Genomic DNA, 18,005 nt, shown 5'->3' with positions numbered 1-18,005 from the left:
TTCATCACTTTTGACCTCATACACACACTTGTCTTTACATTTGTGACTTGAGACTTAATGTTAAACTTTCCCTCAATTTTCCACACTACAGACACTGAAGGAATCAATGAAAATCTACGAAATCAAATACTGTTGTACTTAAATCTACCACCACAATTGGTTCTAGGACTGAGCTCATAAGCCTTAGATAATTTTGGTAAATCCAATTTGGGTTAAAAGTGCAATATGGAAGCGTAGTTTTAGATTGTGCCCCCTCATATAATATAACATTTATTGAGATTCTTGCAAAATCCCAACTCAGGGCTCGTTTTGTCTAGTTGTATGATTTTTGCCTGTGGAGCGAGTGGTCTGGGGTTCAACTCCCGAAAAAGCGCTTGTTCATTTATGCATGAAAAGTGTAGTGAATCAAAATGTGTGTGTCCCAAAAAATATCAAATGTATTCAGATTTTTGGACAGTACAAATCAGGGCTCGTTGGTCTAGTAGTATGATTCTCGCTTTGGGTGCGAGAGGTCCCGGGTTCAGTTCCCGGACGAGCCCTCAAGATAATAATTTGATTTTAAACTCTAAGCTCAGTTTTCCAGAAGGGATTTTTGAAAATCAATAAAATCACATATACAGTGATACCTCAATTTACAAGCTCTCTGTTTTAGGATGGAGCTTATTATCCTTAGTTCTTTTATACATAAAAATAGCCAAACATCTAAATGTGTGGTAAAAGTGTAATATACTAACCAAGTTTCAGATTGTGTCCCCTGTTAAAATGTCACATTTCATTAGATTTTCTGCTGAAACATGACTTGGTGAAACAGGGCTCGTTGGTCTAGTCGTCTGATTCTCGCTTCGGGTGCGAGAGGTCCCGGGTTCAATTCCCGGACAACCCCTTGTCTTTCTCAGGTATGAGTTAGTCCACAGTCATGTTTCTCTTAATGTATGACCTTTGACTTAATTTTAAACTTTAACCTCTCTTTTTCTTATGGCACACACTCAACAGATCAAAAAAAATCTATCCATCCATCCATTTCCTACCGCTTATTCCCTTCGGGGCGCTGGAGCCTATCTCAGCTACAATCGGGCAGGAGGCGGCGTACACCCTGGTCAAGTCGCCACCTCATCGCAGGGCCAACACAGATAGACAGACAACATTCACACTCACATTCACACACTAGGGCCAATTTAGTGTTGCCAATCAACCTATCCCCAGGTGCATGTCTTTGGAGGTGGGAGGAAGCCGGAGTACCCGGAGGGAACCCACGCAGTCACGGGAAAAACATGCAAACTCCACACAGAAAGATCCCGAGGCCGGGATTGAACTCACGACTACTCAGGACCTTCGTTTTGTGATCTTTCAAATCAAATCATACCCTGTGTAATGTAGGATCCCTTTGTTTTACATTGACGTTTGCAGGTTCCATGGTGTAATGGTTAGCACTCTGGACTTTGAATCCAGTAATCCAACTTCAAGTCTTGGTGGAACCTACTTGTGAAAGCTATGATCTCCATTTGATTTTCATTTTGCAAGCCTTGGTGTTTGTATTCTTTTTTTCAATCATGACTTCTTACCTCACACAGTCGTAAGTCTTGTAATTTTTTTTTAACTTCAGACCTGATTTTAAACTTTTAGCTCCATTTTCCTAAAGGCGCACACTCAAAGGATCAACGGAAATCGATCAAGTCCAATCAAGTAGTGTGTACTGTAGTATCATGGTGTAACGGTTAGCACTCTGTCCTTAGAACCCAGCGATCCAAACTCAAGTCTTGGTAGAACCTACTTGTAATACTAGAGTGTTTAGTCTGGCATCCCCTCAGTTACTTCAAGCATGAAAAAGGCAATTAATAATAACTTGTATTAAAAGTGCAGTGTTGTAAACCAGTTTCAGATTATGACCCCTGTTTGTTTATAAGTCCTTTGTTTATTCATCACTTTTAACCTCATACACACACTTGTCTTTACATTTGTGACTTGAGACTTAATGTTAAACTTTACCTCAATTTTCCAGACAACAGACACTCAAGGAATCAATAAAAATCTACGAAATCAAATACTGTTGTACTTAAATCTACCACCACAATTGGTTCTAGGACTGAGCTCATAAGCCTTAGTTCATTTTGGTCAATCCAATTTGGGTTAAAAGTGCAATATGGAAGCCTAGTTTTAGATTGTGTCCCTTCATATAATATAACATTTCTTGAGATTCTTGCAAAATCCCAACTCAAGGCTCGTTTTGTCGAGTTGTATGATTTTTGCCTGGGGGGGCGAGTGGTCTGGGGTTCAATTCTTGAAAAAGCGCTTGTTCATTTATGCATGAAAAGTGTAGTGAATCAAAATTTGTGTTAATAAAAGTGTAGTTCCAGATTGTGTGTCCCAAAAAATATGAAATGTATTCAGAATTTGGGAAAGCACAAATCAGAGCTCGTTGGTCTAGTAGTATGATTCTTGCTTTGGGTGCGAGAGGTCCCGGGTTCAATTCCCGGACAAGCCCTTAAGATTATAACTACATTTTATACTCTTAGCTCAAATTTCCAAACTGCACACACTCAAGGGATCTATGAAAATCAATAAAATCACAAATACAGTGGTACCTCAATTTATGAGCTCTCTCTTTTAGGACGGAGCTTGTAATACTTAGTTCTTTTATGCATAAAAATAGCCATACATCTAAATATATGGTAAAAGTGTAATATACTAACCAAGTTTCAGATTGTGTCCCCTGTTAAAATTTCACATTTCATGAGATTTTCTGCTGAAAAATGACTTGCAGAACAGGGCTTGTTGGTCTAGTCGTATGATTCTCGCTTCGGGTGCGAGATGTCCCGGGTTCAATTCCCGGACAAGCCCTTGTCTTTCTTACGCGTGAGTTCGTCCACAGTCATGTTTCTTTTAATGTATGACCTTCGACTTAATTTTAAACTTCAACCTCTCATTTTCTCACGGCACACACTCAACGGATCAATAAAAATCTTTCAAATCAAATCATACCCTGTGTAATGTAGGATCTCTTTGTTTTACATTGAAGTTTGCAGGTTCCATGGTGTAATGGTTAGCACTCTGGACTCTGAATCCAGTGATCCAAGTTCAAGTCTTGGTGGAACCTACTTGTGAAAGCTGTGGTCTTCATTTGATTTACTTTTTGCATGCCTTGGTGTTTGTATTCCTTTTTTCAATCATGACTTCTTACCTCACACAGTCGTAAGTCTTGTAATTTTTTTTTAACTTCAGACCTGATTTTAAACTTTTAGCTCCATTTTCCTAAAGGCGCACACTCAAAGGATCAACGGAAATAGATCAAGTCCAATCAAGTAGTGTGTACTGTCGTATCATGGTTTAATGGTTAGCACTCTGTCCTTAGAACCCAGCGATCCAAACTCAAATCTTGGTAGAACCTACTTGTAATGTTGGAGTGTTTGGTCTAGCATCCCCTCAGTTACTTCAAGCATGAAAAAAGCAATTAATAATAACTTGTATTAAACGTGCAGTGTTGTAAACCAGTTTCAGATTATGACCCCTGTTTCTTTATAAGTCCTTTGTTTATTCATCACTTTTGACCTCGCACACACACTTGTCTTTACATTTGTGACTTGAGACTTAATGTTAAACTTTACCTCAATTTTCCAGACAACAGACACAAGGAATCAGTGAAAATCTACGAAATCAAATACTGTTGTACTTAAATCTACCACCACAATTGGTTCTAGGACTGAGCTCATAAGCCTTAGTTCATTTTGGTCAATCCAATTTGGGTTAAAAGTGCAATATGGAAGCCTAGTTTTAGATTGTGTCCCTTCATATAATATAACATTTCTTGAGATTCTTGCAAAATCCCAACTCAGGGCTCGTTTTGTCGAGTTGTATGATTTTTGCCTGGGGAGCGAGTGGTCTGGGGTTCAATTCCTGAAAAAGCGCTTGTTCATTTATGCATGAAAAGTGTAGTGGGTCAAAATTTGTGTTAAAAAAAGTGCAGTTCCAGATTGTGTGTCCCAAAAAATATGAAATGTATTCAGAATTTTGGAAAGCACAAATCAGGGCTCGTTGGTCTAGTAGTATGATTCTCGCTTTGGGTGCGAGAGGTCCCGGGTTCAATTCCCGGACGAGCCCTTAAGATTATAACTTGATTTTATACTCTTAGCTCAAATTTCCAAACTGCACACACTCAAGAGATCTATGAAAATCAATAAAATCACATATACAGTGGTACCTCAATTTATGAGCTCTCTCTTTTAGGATGGAGCTTGTAATACTTAGTTCTTTTATGCATAAAAATAGCCATACATCTAAATGTATGGTAAAAGTGCAATATACTAACCAAGTTTCAGATTGTGTCCCCTGTTAAAAATTTCACATTTCATGAGATTTTCTGCTGAAAAATGACTTGCTGTAACAGGACTTGTTGGTCTAGTCATATGATTCTCGCTTCGGGTGCGAGAGGTCCCGGGTTCAATTCCCGGACAAGCCTTTGTCTTTCTTAGGCATGAGTTAGTCCACAGTCATGTTTCTTTTAATGTATGACCTTCGACTTAATTTTAAACTTTAACCGCTCTTTTTCTCACAGCACACACTCAATGGATCAATAAATATCTATCAAATCAAATCAAACCCTGTGTACTGTTGGATCCCTTTGTTGTACATATAACATTGCAGGTTCCATGGTGTAATGGTTAGCACTCTGGACTCTGAATCCAGTGATCCAAGTTCAAGTCTTGGTGGAACCTACTTGTGAAAGCTATGATCTCCATTTGATTTTCTTTTTGCAAGCCTTGGTGTTTGTATTCCTTTTTTCAATCATGACTTCTTACCTCACACAGTCGTAAGTCTTGTAATTTTTTTTAAACTTCAGACCTGATTTTAAACTTATAGCTCCATTTTCCTAAAGGCGCACACCAAAAGGATCAACGGAAACCGATCAAGTCCAATCAAGGAGTGTGTACTGAAGGATCATAGTGTAACGGTTAGCACTCTGTCCTTAGAACCCAGCAATCCAAACTCACGTCTTGGTTGAACCTACTAGAAATACTAGAGTGTTTAGTCTGGCATCCCCTCAGTTATTTCAAGCATGAAAAAGGCAATTAATAATAACTTGTATTGAAAGTGCAGTGTTGTAAACCAGTTTCGGATTATGAACCCTGTTTGTTTATAAGTCCTTTGTTTATTCATCACTTTTGACCTCATACACACACTTGTCTTTACATTTGTGACTTGAGACTTAATGTTAAACTTTACCTAAATTTTTCAGACAACAGACACAAGGAATCAGTGAAAATCTATGAAATCAAATACTGTTGTACTTAAATCTACCACCACAATTGGTTCTAGGACTGAGCTCATAAGCCTTAGTTCATTTTGGTCAATCCAATTTGGGTTAAAAGTGCAATATGGAAGCCTAGTTTTAGATTGTGTCCCTTCATATGATATAACATTTCTTGAGATTCTTGCAAAATCCCAACTCAGGGCTCGTTTTGTCTAGTTGTATGATTTTTGCCTGGGGAGCGAGTGGTCTGGGGTTCAATTCCTGAAAAAGTGCTTGTTCATTTATGCATGAAAAGTGTAGTGGGTCAAAATTTGTGTTAATAAAAGTGCAGTTCCAGATTGTGTGTCCCAAAAAATATGAAATGCATTCAGAATTTTGGAAAGCACAAATCAGGGCTCGTTGGTCTAGTAGTATGATTCTCGCTTTGGGTGCGAGAGGTCCCGGGTTCAATTCCCGGACGAGCCCTTAAGATTATAACTTTATTTTATACTCTTAGCTCAAATTTCCAAACTGCACACACTCAAGGGATCTATGAAAATCAATAAAATCACATATACAGTGGTACCTCAATTTATGAGCTCTCTCTTTTAGGATGGAGCTTATTATACTTAGTTCTTTTATGCATAAAAATAGCCATGCATCTAAATGTATGGTAAAAGTGCAATATACTAACCAAGTTTCAGATTGTGTCCCCTGTTAAAAATTTCACATTTCATGAGATTTTCTGCTGAAAAATGACTTGCTGAAACAGGACTTGTTGGTCTAGTCATATGATTCTCGCTTCGGGTGCGAGAGGTCCCGGGTTCAATTCCCGGACAAGCCTTTGTCTTTCTTAGGCATGAGTTAGTCCACAGTCATGTTTCTTTTAATGTATGACCTTCGACTTAATTTTAAACTTTAACCGCTCTTTTTCTCACAGCACATACTCAACGGATCAATAAAAATCTTTCAAATCAAATCATACCCTGTGTAATGTAGGATCCCTTTGTTTTACTGGAAATTTTGCAGGTGTAATGGTTAGCACTCTGGACTCTGAATCCAGTGATCCAAGTTCTAGTCTTGGTGGAACCTACTTGTGAAAGCTATGATCTTCATTTAATTTTCTTTTTGCAAGCCTTGGTGTTTGTATTCCTTTTTTCAATCATGACTTCTTACCTCACACAGTCGTAAGTCTTGTCATTTTTTTTTAACTTCAGACCTGATTTTAAACTTTTAGCTCCATTCTCCTAAAGGCGCACACTCAAAGGATCAACGGAAATCGATCAAGTCCAATCAAGTAGTATGTACTGTAGTATCATGGTGTAACGGTTAGCACTCTGTCCTTAGAACCCAGTGATCCAAACTCAAATCTTGGTAGAACCTACTTGTAATGTTGGAGTGTTTGGTCTAGCATCCCCTCAGTTACTTCAAGCATGAAAAAGGCAATTAATAATAACTTGTATTTAACGTGCAGTATTCAGAATTTTGGAATGCACAAATCAGGGCTCGTTGGTCTAGTAGTATGATTCTAGCTTTGGGGGCGAGAGGTCCTGGGTTCAATTCCCGGACTAGCCCTTAAGATTATCACTTGATTTTATACTCTTAGCTCAAATTTCCAAACTGCAAACACTCAAGGGATCTATGAAAATCAATCAAATCAAATACACAGTGGTACGTCAATTTATGAGTTCTCTCTTTTAGGACGGAGCGTGTAATACTTAGTTCTTTTATGTATAAAAATAGCCATACATCTAAATGTGTGGTAAAAGTGCAATATACTAACCAAGTTTCAGATTGTGTCCCCTGTTAAATTGTCACATTTCATGAGATTTTTTACTGAAAAATGACTAGCTGAAACAGGGCTTGTTGGTCTAGTCGTATGATTCTCGCTTCGGGTGCGAGAGGTCCCGGGTTCAATTCCCGGACAAGCCCTTGTCTTTCTCAGGCATGAGTTAGTCCACAGTCATGTTTCTTTTAATGTATGACCTTCGACTTACCTCAATTTTCCAGACAACAGACACAAGGAATCAGTGAAAATCTACGAAATCAAATACTGTTGTACTTAAATCTACCACCACAATTGGTTCTAGGACTGAGCTCATAAGCCTTAGTTCATTTTGGTCAATCCAATTTGGGTTAAAAGTGCAATATGGAAGCCCAGTTTTAGATTGTGTCCCCTATTAAAATGTCACATTTCACGAGATTTTGTACTGAAACATGACTTGCTGAAACATGACTTTGCAGGGCTTGTTGGTCTAGTCGTATGATTCTCGCTTCGGGTGCGAGAGGTCCCGGTTCAATTCCCGGACAAACCCTTGTCTTTCTCAGGCACGAGGTCTTCCTTTAGTCCACAGTCATGTTTCTTTTCATGTATCACTTGCCACTTAATTTTAAACTTTAACCTCTCTTTATCTCACGGCACACACTCAATGGATCAATAAAAATCTATCAAATCAAACCAAATCAAAGCCTGTGTACTGTTGGATCCCTTTGTTTTACTTGGATGTTTGCAGGTTCCATGGTGTAATGGTTAGCACTCTGGACTCTGAATCCAGTGATCCAAGTTCAAGTCTTGGTGGAACCTACTTGTGAAAGCTGTGAGCTCTGTTTGATTTACTTTTTGCAAGCCTTGGTGTTTGTATTCCTTTTTTCAATCATGACTTCTTACCTCACACAGACAGTTTCATTTGTGACATGAGATTTGCTTGAAACTTTTAGCTCATGTGTCCCGTAAAAAACCGTCAGAGCAGAACTCTCTAATAACTAAAGTTCCTTGGGTGAATAATGTAAACTCACAACACCGGTATGTTTTAGAGCTTTCATGGCGAGTTTACTGACAGATATAAGTAAGAACTTTACACTACTTTATATTAGAAATGGCAACAGCGGAGGATGAATGTCCCATAACAAGAAGATAGAGAAAAAGAAGAAGCTTATCGACTACGGCGTCGACACGGACTACAAAGACGAAAGTGCGCAATTTTTCAGGATTTATGCAGATCCCAAATACAGATCAGCAGGTACCAGAAGGTAAGAAAAGTTTCTTTTGCATAATATTGCGAAACAAAACGCCAAATAATATGTCTTACCTTATACACACACCATAATAATACTCCTATGTTGAAGCACAGTACAATCCATTAAGCAGTGCGGTTTCATAGCTTACCAAAGTCGCACCAAAACATGACTTGAGACTTAATGTTAAACTTTACCTCAATTTTCCAGACAACAGACACAATGAATCAGTGAAAATCTACGAAATCAAATACTGTTGTACTTAAATCTACCACCACAATTGGTTCTAGGACTGAGCTCATAAGCCTTAGTTCATTTTGGTCAATCCAATTTGGGTTAAAAGTGCAATATGGAAGCCTAGTTTTAGATTGTGTCCCCTCATATAATATAACATTTATTGAGATTCTTGCAGAATCCCAACTCAGGGCTCGTTTTCTCTAGTTGTATGATTTTTGCCTGGGGGGCGAGTGGTCTGGGGTTCAATTCTTGAAAAAGCGCTTGTTCATTTATGCATGAAAAGTGTAGTGAATCAAAATTTGTGTTAATAAAAGTGTAGTTCCAGATTGTGTGTCCCAAAAAATATAAAATGTATTCAGAATTTTGGAAAGCACAAATCAGGCCTCGTTGGTCTAGTAGTATGATTCTAGCTTTGGGGGCGAGAGGTCCTGGGTTCAATTCCCGGACGAGCCCTTAAGATTATCACTTGATTTTATACTCTTAGCTCAAATTTCCAAACTGCAAACACTCAAGGGATCTATGAAAATCAATCAAATCAAATACACAGTGGTACGTCAATTTATGAGTTCTCTCTCTTAGGACGGAGCTTGTAATACTTAGTTCTTTTATGCATAAAAATAGCCATACATCTAAATGTGTGGTAAAAGTGCAATATACTAACCAAGTTTCAGATTGTGTCCCCTGTTAAATTGTCACATTTCATGAGATTTTTTACTGAAAAATGACTTGCTGAATAAGGACTTCTTGGTCTAGTCGTATGATTCTCGCTTCGGGTGCGAGTGGTCCCTGGTTTGATTCCCGGACAAGCCCTTGTCTTTCACAAGCATGAGTTCGTCCACAGTCATGTTTCTTTTAATGTATGACCTTCGACTTAATTTTAAACTTTAACCGCTCTTTTTCTCACGGCACACACTCAATGGATCAATAAAAATCCATTGAGTACACAGTATACTCTGTGTACTGTTGGATCCCTTTGTTTTACATGGACCATTGCAGGTTCCATGGTGTAATGGTTAGCACTCTGGACTCTGAATCCAGCGATCCAAGTTCAAGTCTTGGTGGAACCTACTTGTGAAAGCTATGATCTCTATTTGATTTACTTTTTGCAAGCCTTGGTGTTTGAATTCCTTTTTTCAATCATGACTTCTTACCTCACACAGTCGTAAGTCTTGTAATTTTTTTTAAAACTTCAGACCTGATTTTAAACTTTTAGTTCCATTTTCCTAAAGGCGCACACTCAAAGGATCAACGGAAATCGATCAAGTCCAATCAAGTAGTGTGTACTGTAGTATCATGGTGTAACGGTTAGCACTCTGTCCTTAGAACCCAGCGATCCAAACTCAAGTCTTGGTAGAACCTACTTGTAATGTTGGAGTGATTGGTCTAGCATCCCCTCAGTTACTTCAAGCATGAAAAAGGCAATTAATAAAAACTTGTATTAAAAGTGCAGTGTTGTAAACCAGTTTCAGATTATGACCCCAGTTTGTTTGTAAGTTCTTTGTTTATTCATCACTTTTGTCCTCACACACACACTTGTCTTTACATTTGTGACTTGAGACTTAATGTTAAACTTTACCTCAATTTTCCAGACAACAGACACAAGGAATCAGTGAAAATCTACGAAATCAAATACTGTTGTACTTAAATCTACCACCACAATTGGTTCTAGGACTGAGCTCATAAGCCTTAGTTCATTTTGGTCAATCCAATTTGGGTTAAAAGTGCAATATGGAAGCCTAGTTTTAGATTGTGTCCCTTCATATAATATAACATTTATTGAGATTCTTGCAAAATCCCAACTCAGGGCTCGTTTTGTCTAGTTGTATGATTTTTGCCTGGGGAGCGAGTGGTCTAGGGTTCAATTCCCGAAAAAGCGCTTGTTAATTTAAGCATGAAAAGTGTAGTAGTGAATCAAAAGTTGTGTTAATAAAAGTGCAGTTCCAGATTGTGTGTCCCAAAAATTATCAAATGTATTCAGACTTTTGGAACGCACAAATCAGGGCTCGTTGGTCTAGTAGTATGATTCTCGCTTTGGGTGCGAGAGGTCCCGGGTTAAATTCCCGGACGAGCCCTCAAGATAATAATTTGATTCAAAACTCTAAGCTCAGTTTTCCAAACTGCACACACTCAAGGGATCTATGAAAACAAATAAAATCACATATACAGTGGTACCTCAATTTACGAGCTCTCTCTTATAGGATGGAGCTTATTATCCTTAGTTCTTTTATGCATAAAAATAGCCATACATCTACATTTGTGGTAAAAGTGCAATATACTAACCAAGTTTCAGATTGTGTCCCCTGTTAAAATGTCACATTTCATGAGATTTTTTACTGAAAAATGACTTCCTGAAACAGGGCTTGTTGGTCTAGTCGTATGATTCTCGCTTCGGGTGCGAGAGGTCCCGGGTTCAGTTCCCGGACAAGCCCTTGTCTTTCTCAGGCATGAGTTAGTCCACAGTCATGTTTCTTTTAATGTATGACCTTCGACTTACCTCAATTTTCCAGACAACAGACACAAGGAATCAGTGAAAATCTACTAAATCAAATACTGTTGTACTTAAATCTACCACCACAATTGGTTCTAGGACTGAGCTCATAAGCCTTAGTTCATTTTGGTCAATCCAATTTGGGTTAAAAGTGCAATATGGAAGCCCAGTTTTAGATTGTGTCCCCTATTAAAATGTCACATTTCACGAGATTTTGTACTGAAACATGACTTGCTGAAACATGACTTTGCAGGGCTTGTTGGTCTAGTCGTATGATTCTCGCTTCGGGTGCGAGAGGTCCCGGGTTCAATTCCCGGACAAGCCCTTGTCTTTCTCAGGCACGAGGTCTTCCATTAGTCCACAGTCATGTTTCTTTTCATGTATCACTTGCCACTTAATTTTAAACTTTAACCTCTCTTTATCTCACGGCACACACTCAATGGATCAATAAAAATCTATCAAATCAAACCAAATCAAAGCCTGTGTACTGTTGGATCCCTTTGTTTTACATGGATGTTTGCAGGTTCCATGGTGTAATGGTTAGCACTCTGGACTCTGAATCCAGTGATCCAAGTTCAAGTCTTGGTGGAACCTACTTGTGAAAGCTGTGAGCTCTGTTTGATTTACTTTTTGCAAGCCTTGGTGTTTGTATTCCTTTTTTCAATCATGACTTCTTACCTCACACAGACAGTTTCATTTGTGACATGAGATTTGCTTGAAACTTGTAGCTCATGTGTCCCGTAAAAAACCGTCAGAGCAGAACTCTCTAATAACTAAAGTTCCTTGGGTGAATAATGTAAACTCACAACACCGGTATGTTTTAGAGCTTTCATGGCGAGTTTACTGACGGATATAAGTAAGAACTTTACACTACTTTATATTAGAAATGGCAACAGCGGAGGATGAATGTCCCATAACAAGAAGATAGAGAAAAAGAAGAAGCTTATCGACTACGGCGTCGACACGGACTACAAAGACGGAAGCGCGCAATTTTTCAGGATTTATGCAGATCCCAAATACAGATCAGCAGGTACCAGAAGGTAAGAAACGATTCTTTTGCATAATATTGCGAAACAAAACGGCAGATAATATGTCTTACCTTATACACACACCATAATAATACTCCTATGTTGAAGCACAGTACAAACCATCAAGCGGTGCGGCTTCATAGCTTACCAAAGTCCCACTAAAACATTTTGATAGATTTTTGAGCACCGTGTGTACTGTTCTATATTTTCAATGGAACATATAAAATATTGGTGTTGTTTACTTGAGTCATATTGCCATTATATTTCAGTCTACACGTATCTCTTATGTGTGATTGCCATCTACTGGTCACCGTGTACAAAATAAAATAGCTTCAAGGTCGGTAAGCACAACCAGAATTCCGTACATTAGGCGCACCGGGTTATAAGGCACACTGTTGAGTTTTGAGAAAAAAATATATATTTTAAGTGTGTCTTATAGTCCGGAACATATGGAAATACATATTATAGATAAACGCTAAGACAGTATTCATGATCAAGTGAGTTGGGACATACTTGTGCAAGCCATGGTGGACGGGTCCTTGTTAGCCCTGAAGAATCCTTTCTCGCAGTGACACATGGTGGCGGCCTGGTCATGGCTGGCGCTGTGCGGCGGACACGGAGAGCACTTCATGTTCCCAGCGAACGGTTTGAAGGAACCAGGCTTACACGCTGAAAAAGAGGCAGAAGCCGATAAGGAGGTCAGTGTGAAAATGTTTCTCGGTGATGTACACGAAACACGTATCTCCAATTACTCCTGGCTCTGTGTGCGGCTCACATTCTCCAGAGCTGTAGTCGACAGCGTGACACTTTGTACCGTGTAAAACACGAACAACACCTCGGCCGCGTCCAAATTCTGAAGGATTTTGCACATGGTGATTAGTACATTGTTTAGTTTGTATGGTGATAGATTTAAAAAATACATAAAAAAGAAAAAACTATTAAAATGTGAATGACGCTTAGACAATCAGATTTAATGTAGGAGGTTTAACGAATATTTAGTGTTTATAATTCAGCAATTACAGAAAACATCTAGAAATGACTTTTTGAACAGAAAGACATCTACTTACATATATGTATGTATATATATTTATATATATACATATATGTATGTATGTATGTATGTATATATATATATATATATATATATATATATATATATATATATATATATATATATATATATATATACCGTGTTTTTTTCGGAGTATAAGTCGCACCGGCCGAAAATGCATAATAAAGAAGGAAAAAAACATATATAAGTCGCACTGGAGTATAAGTCACAGTTTTTGGGGAAATTTATTTGATAAAACCCAACACCAAGAATAGACATTTGAAAGGCAATTTAAAATAAATAAAGAATAGTGAACGACAGGCTGAATAAGTGTACGTTATATGAGGCATAAATAACCAACTGAGAACGTGCCTGGTATGTTAACGTAACATATTATGGTAAGAGTCATTCAAATAACTATAATCAATCAATCAATCAATCAATGTTTATTTATATAGCCCTAAATCACAAGTGTCTCAAAGGGCTGCACAAGCCACAACGACATCCTCGGTATAGCCCACATAAGGGCAAGGAAAAACTCACCCCAGTGGGACGTCGATGTGAATGACTATGAGAAACCTTGGAGAGGACCGCATATGTGGGTAACCCCCCCCCTCTAGGGAGACCGAATGCAATGGATGTCGAGTGGGTCTAACATAATATTGTGAGAGTCCAGTCCATAGTGGATCCAGCATAACAGTAAGAGTCCAGTCCACAGTGGGGTCAGCAGGAAACCATCCCGAGCGGAGACGGGACAGCAGCGCAGAGATGTTCCCAACCGATATACAGGCGAGCGGTCCACCCCGGGTCCCTAACATATAGAACATGCTATACGTTTACCAAACAATCTGTCACTCCTAATCGCTAAATCCCATGACATCTTATACGTCTAGTCTCTTACGTGAATGAGCTTATAGTCTGAAAAATACGGTATATATATATACATATATATATATACACACTAGGGTTGTCCCGATACCAATATGTATTTCGATACTTTTTGATACTTTTCTAAATGAAGGGGATCACAAAAAATTGCATTATTGGCTTTATTTTAACCAAAAAATGTTACGGTAGATTAAACATATGTTTCTTATTGCAAGTTTGTCCTTAAATAAATTAGTGAACGTACAACACAACTTGTCTTTTAGTAGTAAGTAAACAAACAAAGGCTTCTAATTTAGTCTGCTGACATATGCAGTAACATATTGTGTCATTTATCATTCTATTATTTTGTCAAAATTATGAGGGACAAGCGGTAGAAAAGGAATTATTAATCGATTTGTTCATTTACTGTTAATATCTGCTTACTTTCTCTTTTAACATGTTCTATCTACACTTCTGTTAAAAATGTAATAATCACTTATTCTTCTGTTGTTTGATACGTTACATTAGTTTAGGATGATGCCACAAATTTGGGTATTGATCTGATACCAAGTAGTTACAGGATCATACAATGGTCATAATTTAAGTCCTCATGTGTCCAGGGACGTATTTCCTAACTTTATAAACATAATATACATTTTTAAAAAACAAAACAGATTTTGTGATACTAAAAAAATATCGATGTTATCATAGTAGTATCGACGAGATACACTCCTGTACTTGGTATCATTACAGTGGATGTCAGGTGTAGATCCACCAATGGCGTTTGTTTACATTGTGACGCCGGTGAGCTACGGTGTGTAGTGAAGCATGTTTAGAAATTCCTCATCCTGCAGGGATGATACTTGTAAGAAACTCACTTTATTTGTCGCCATGGAGGCGAGGATTAGTGATTTAGAAGTAGCTAAAACACTGCCGACTGCGGCTGGACATTAGCCGCTAGCGAGCTAGCCATGTCTTAAAGCATCTCTTCCTGAGGGCGTTTTAGTGTACCGAATATGATTCATTATTATCACGGTACAACCCTAATACACACACACATGCGTGTGTGTATATGTATATATATATATATATATAATTGTGGAAGGGGATTGTGATCAGCGCGCTGCTGGAGTAAAGGTCAGCGCCTCTGTCCAGGGTGCTGAAAACAGAGCGCCATCAGACGGGGGCGTGGCATGTGCTGACGGCGAGACACAGCTGGCAGATGATTAGTTTGCGCAGGTGGTACATGTTAAACTAATCATCTGTGGTCTTTAACAGTGAGCGACCGGGTGCAGGAGAGGGAGGAAGGATCGGAGAGACTGAAAAGTCAACAAAAGTACCTATTTGAAAACTACAAAAAACATATTAAATCCTGTCAACTCTGCGCAACTGGCTTCCAGTGTGAATCTGTGGGGCTGTAAGTAGAAAAAGCTTACAATAATATATATATATATATATATATATATATATATATATATATATATATATATAACCCACCCACTCTGTGCCCTATATAAACCATGGTATGCGAATGCTCCCATTAAAATCTCCTGATGATTGAGGGTACCCCCCCTCATGAAACAGGCCTGTAGAGATGAAATAGTCTTGTGATTTTTTTCCCACACATACATATATTGCGCTCTACTACGGTATCGAGCACTATTTTTTGGATAACCTTATTAAGACATATATATATATATATATATATATATATATATATATATATATATATATATATATATATATATATATATATATCAGTGACGTGCAGTCACTAGAGGCAGGTGAGGCAAATGTAAAAAGAAAAAAAAGTTAATTAAATTGTTATATGTATCCAGTGATTATATATATATATATATATATATATATATATATATATATATATATATATATATATATATATATATATATATATATATATATAATATAGTTATTTTCCATTTAACTTCACCAGTTTTAGATTATTTTTATTCAAAATCGCTGAATTTTCACATTTGCAGTTCAAATACTGAGAAGAGACGGTGCAGTGAACAGCAGCCAGTTGAGGCACGTCACTCAGTGCCTCAACATGGATCCCGGACTCGGCTAACTGCTGGCCTGCTGTGCAGTGAGACCGTATTGCTATATGAATTATATTATACATTTCCATCGTTTAGTTAGCTGAGGTATATAATGTACAGTGTATTTTGTCAACAACAGTATGTGTGTAACGTATTTCTTGTGCTGAGCGATCATAAAACGGCTGCAAAAGACGCACTGGCTGAGGCTCCAGTAACCCCGCCTCCTGCACCCCCGCCGTAGAATTGTTGTATCAACTAAAGCCCACACTTAAACTTTCCACGTGCAAGATTGAATCTATTTAAAAAAGTTATTTCATAAGAAGCCAAAAAGTGCAAAAACAATAATGTTCGTGTTGGAGGAGTTGTGAATGACTGCAGGGCCACAACATTAGGTACACCTGCAGACTGCAGGTGTATCTAATTCACAACTCCTCCAACACGAACATTATTGTTTTTGCACTTTTTGGCTTCTTATTAAATAACTTTTGTAACCTATTTTCATGGGCTTTTCTCTTTGTGATGTTAAGTTCCTGTTATGCGCTGTTATACAGTATATGCCTTGAGCTCTTATTTTGAAGGCGCTAAGAGCGGAAGTGATGTGACACGGAGTGGAGCGGAGGTTTTTGAAAGAAGGTAAATAAAGTGGTCCTCGTGTAAACTGGAGGCCTCCGTGTTTGTTATTTTGTAGTTTCATACAGTATAGGCGACATTTATAAACCCTCGGTTACACTTTTTCAAATAGATTCAATCTTGCACGTGGAAAGTTTAAGTGAGGGCTTTAGTTGTGGACTTCATTTATAAGTAAAGGTAAGACCATAATAACGTTTTTTTTATTAAATGTGCTTTTTTGTGTGCTACAGTTTGTATGTGTAAAGTTAAAGTTAAGTTAAAATACCAATGATTGTCACACACACACTAGGTGTAATGAAATTTGTCCTCTGCATTTGACCCATCCCCTTGTTCACCCCCTGGGAGGTGAGGGGAGCAGTGGGCAGCAGCGGCGCCGCGCCCGGGAATCATTTTTGGTGATTTAACCCCCAATTCCAACCCTTGATGCTGAGTGCCAAGCAGGGAAGAATGCTGGTATGAGCTTTTAAACATAACCCGTTAACTGCTGCCAATCAAATGGTGAATAAGATACTCTTTAGGGTTCATATGTTTGTAAATCTTACTGTGATGAAGTCAGTGCCTCACCAGCCATCAACCTCACCGCACGTCACACACATATAGTTTGGCTTCTTCCTACTGCATTTCGGACATGTTGAGATGTAAAACTGTTAGTTGTGCACAAATGAGCTGAACTGTTCTAGTCTGCGTCTTTACGTGATTGCTGCAATTCTTTTTGTGTGTGTATGTGATTGATTGCACGCGTTAACGTTGCCAGGCCTGATATATTATTTATAACAATAATAATAGCGTTGGCAGTATCTGCTTGTTAAAGCAAGAATCATGATTTATTTGGGGGAGCACCACTGAGAGACTTTGGAAATTCACACTTCCAGTTACAAAGGACCTCCTAACATTCTGTACGATAGCTAATTCCCCTGAGAAGCCGTCTTTTTTACTACAGCTTTGCAAAGGACTGGGAGAGTTTTTTTTTTTTTTTTTTTTTGCTGCATGAAGCCCAAAAGTTTTTGTTGACTTATTTTAAGCCTGTGTTATAATGGAGTCTATAAAAGACGTAGGATCCGCAGTCTGACGAGACCTTGACTGTCTGATGCAAAATTCATGGCAGTCCATCTGAATATTGCAGGGATATTTTACTGAGAGCTACAAATATCCGTCCCACCATGCGGATGTTTTCTGCAAACTCAGTGGGAACAAGGCCAGCCATAATACATAATGTAGTCGTGATAACTCAAACGTGGAGAAAAAGTGAACAACACACCCACAAAATGTTTTAGAAGCGCAGTTATCAGCTCTTTTATAAGCTCATTTCATACTACAAATATCCGTTTAAAATGCAGTAAGAAAATGCATTGTGTCATAATTTGTTTTTCATGCAGGTAAAAAGCTATTAGCATACTAATAAGCT

General features: G+C 38.2%; 1 protein-coding gene and 16 non-coding genes across 18 annotated transcripts in view; 16 read left to right on the top strand and 1 right to left on the bottom strand.

Annotated features, from left to right (window-relative positions):
* The window catches only part of LOC133615882 (ephrin type-A receptor 6-like), a 252,293-nt gene that overhangs the window by 114,038 nt on the left and 120,250 nt on the right, over positions 1-18,005 (bottom strand). For both annotated transcript variants that reach the window (XM_061974746.1, XM_061974747.1), the window contains exon 7: positions 12,506-12,661. In XM_061974746.1, coding sequence (XP_061830730.1) covers positions 12,506-12,661 — 156 coding nt within the window. The remainder of the gene's footprint in view (positions 1-12,505; positions 12,662-18,005) is intronic.
* Positions 468-539, top strand: trnap-ugg (transfer RNA proline (anticodon UGG)). The gene has a single exon. It is a non-coding gene; the product is annotated as a tRNA-Pro (tRNA).
* trnaq-uug (transfer RNA glutamine (anticodon UUG)) lies at positions 1,407-1,478 on the top strand. Its single transcript has one exon. It is a non-coding gene; the product is annotated as a tRNA-Gln (tRNA).
* trnap-cgg (transfer RNA proline (anticodon CGG)) lies at positions 2,767-2,838 on the top strand. The gene has a single exon. It is a non-coding gene; the product is annotated as a tRNA-Pro (tRNA).
* trnaq-cug (transfer RNA glutamine (anticodon CUG)) lies at positions 3,023-3,094 on the top strand. Its single transcript has one exon. It is a non-coding gene; the product is annotated as a tRNA-Gln (tRNA).
* Positions 4,024-4,095, top strand: trnap-ugg (transfer RNA proline (anticodon UGG)). Its single transcript has one exon. It is a non-coding gene; the product is annotated as a tRNA-Pro (tRNA).
* trnap-cgg (transfer RNA proline (anticodon CGG)) lies at positions 4,381-4,453 on the top strand. Its single transcript has one exon. It is a non-coding gene; the product is annotated as a tRNA-Pro (tRNA).
* Positions 4,638-4,709, top strand: trnaq-cug (transfer RNA glutamine (anticodon CUG)). Its single transcript has one exon. It is a non-coding gene; the product is annotated as a tRNA-Gln (tRNA).
* trnap-ugg (transfer RNA proline (anticodon UGG)) lies at positions 5,639-5,710 on the top strand. The gene has a single exon. It is a non-coding gene; the product is annotated as a tRNA-Pro (tRNA).
* On the top strand, positions 5,996-6,068 carry trnap-cgg (transfer RNA proline (anticodon CGG)). Its single transcript has one exon. It is a non-coding gene; the product is annotated as a tRNA-Pro (tRNA).
* Positions 7,085-7,156, top strand: trnap-cgg (transfer RNA proline (anticodon CGG)). Its single transcript has one exon. It is a non-coding gene; the product is annotated as a tRNA-Pro (tRNA).
* On the top strand, positions 7,737-7,808 carry trnaq-cug (transfer RNA glutamine (anticodon CUG)). The gene has a single exon. It is a non-coding gene; the product is annotated as a tRNA-Gln (tRNA).
* On the top strand, positions 9,472-9,543 carry trnaq-cug (transfer RNA glutamine (anticodon CUG)). The gene has a single exon. It is a non-coding gene; the product is annotated as a tRNA-Gln (tRNA).
* Positions 10,477-10,548, top strand: trnap-ugg (transfer RNA proline (anticodon UGG)). The gene has a single exon. It is a non-coding gene; the product is annotated as a tRNA-Pro (tRNA).
* trnap-cgg (transfer RNA proline (anticodon CGG)) lies at positions 10,834-10,905 on the top strand. The gene has a single exon. It is a non-coding gene; the product is annotated as a tRNA-Pro (tRNA).
* On the top strand, positions 11,218-11,289 carry trnap-cgg (transfer RNA proline (anticodon CGG)). The gene has a single exon. It is a non-coding gene; the product is annotated as a tRNA-Pro (tRNA).
* Positions 11,487-11,558, top strand: trnaq-cug (transfer RNA glutamine (anticodon CUG)). The gene has a single exon. It is a non-coding gene; the product is annotated as a tRNA-Gln (tRNA).

The sequence above is a fragment of the Nerophis lumbriciformis genome, linkage group LG15 (genome assembly GCF_033978685.3).
Source record: "Nerophis lumbriciformis linkage group LG15, RoL_Nlum_v2.1, whole genome shotgun sequence".
Taxonomy (NCBI): Eukaryota; Metazoa; Chordata; class Actinopteri; order Syngnathiformes; family Syngnathidae; genus Nerophis; species Nerophis lumbriciformis.
This window is presented reverse-complemented; position numbering and strand designations above follow the sequence as displayed.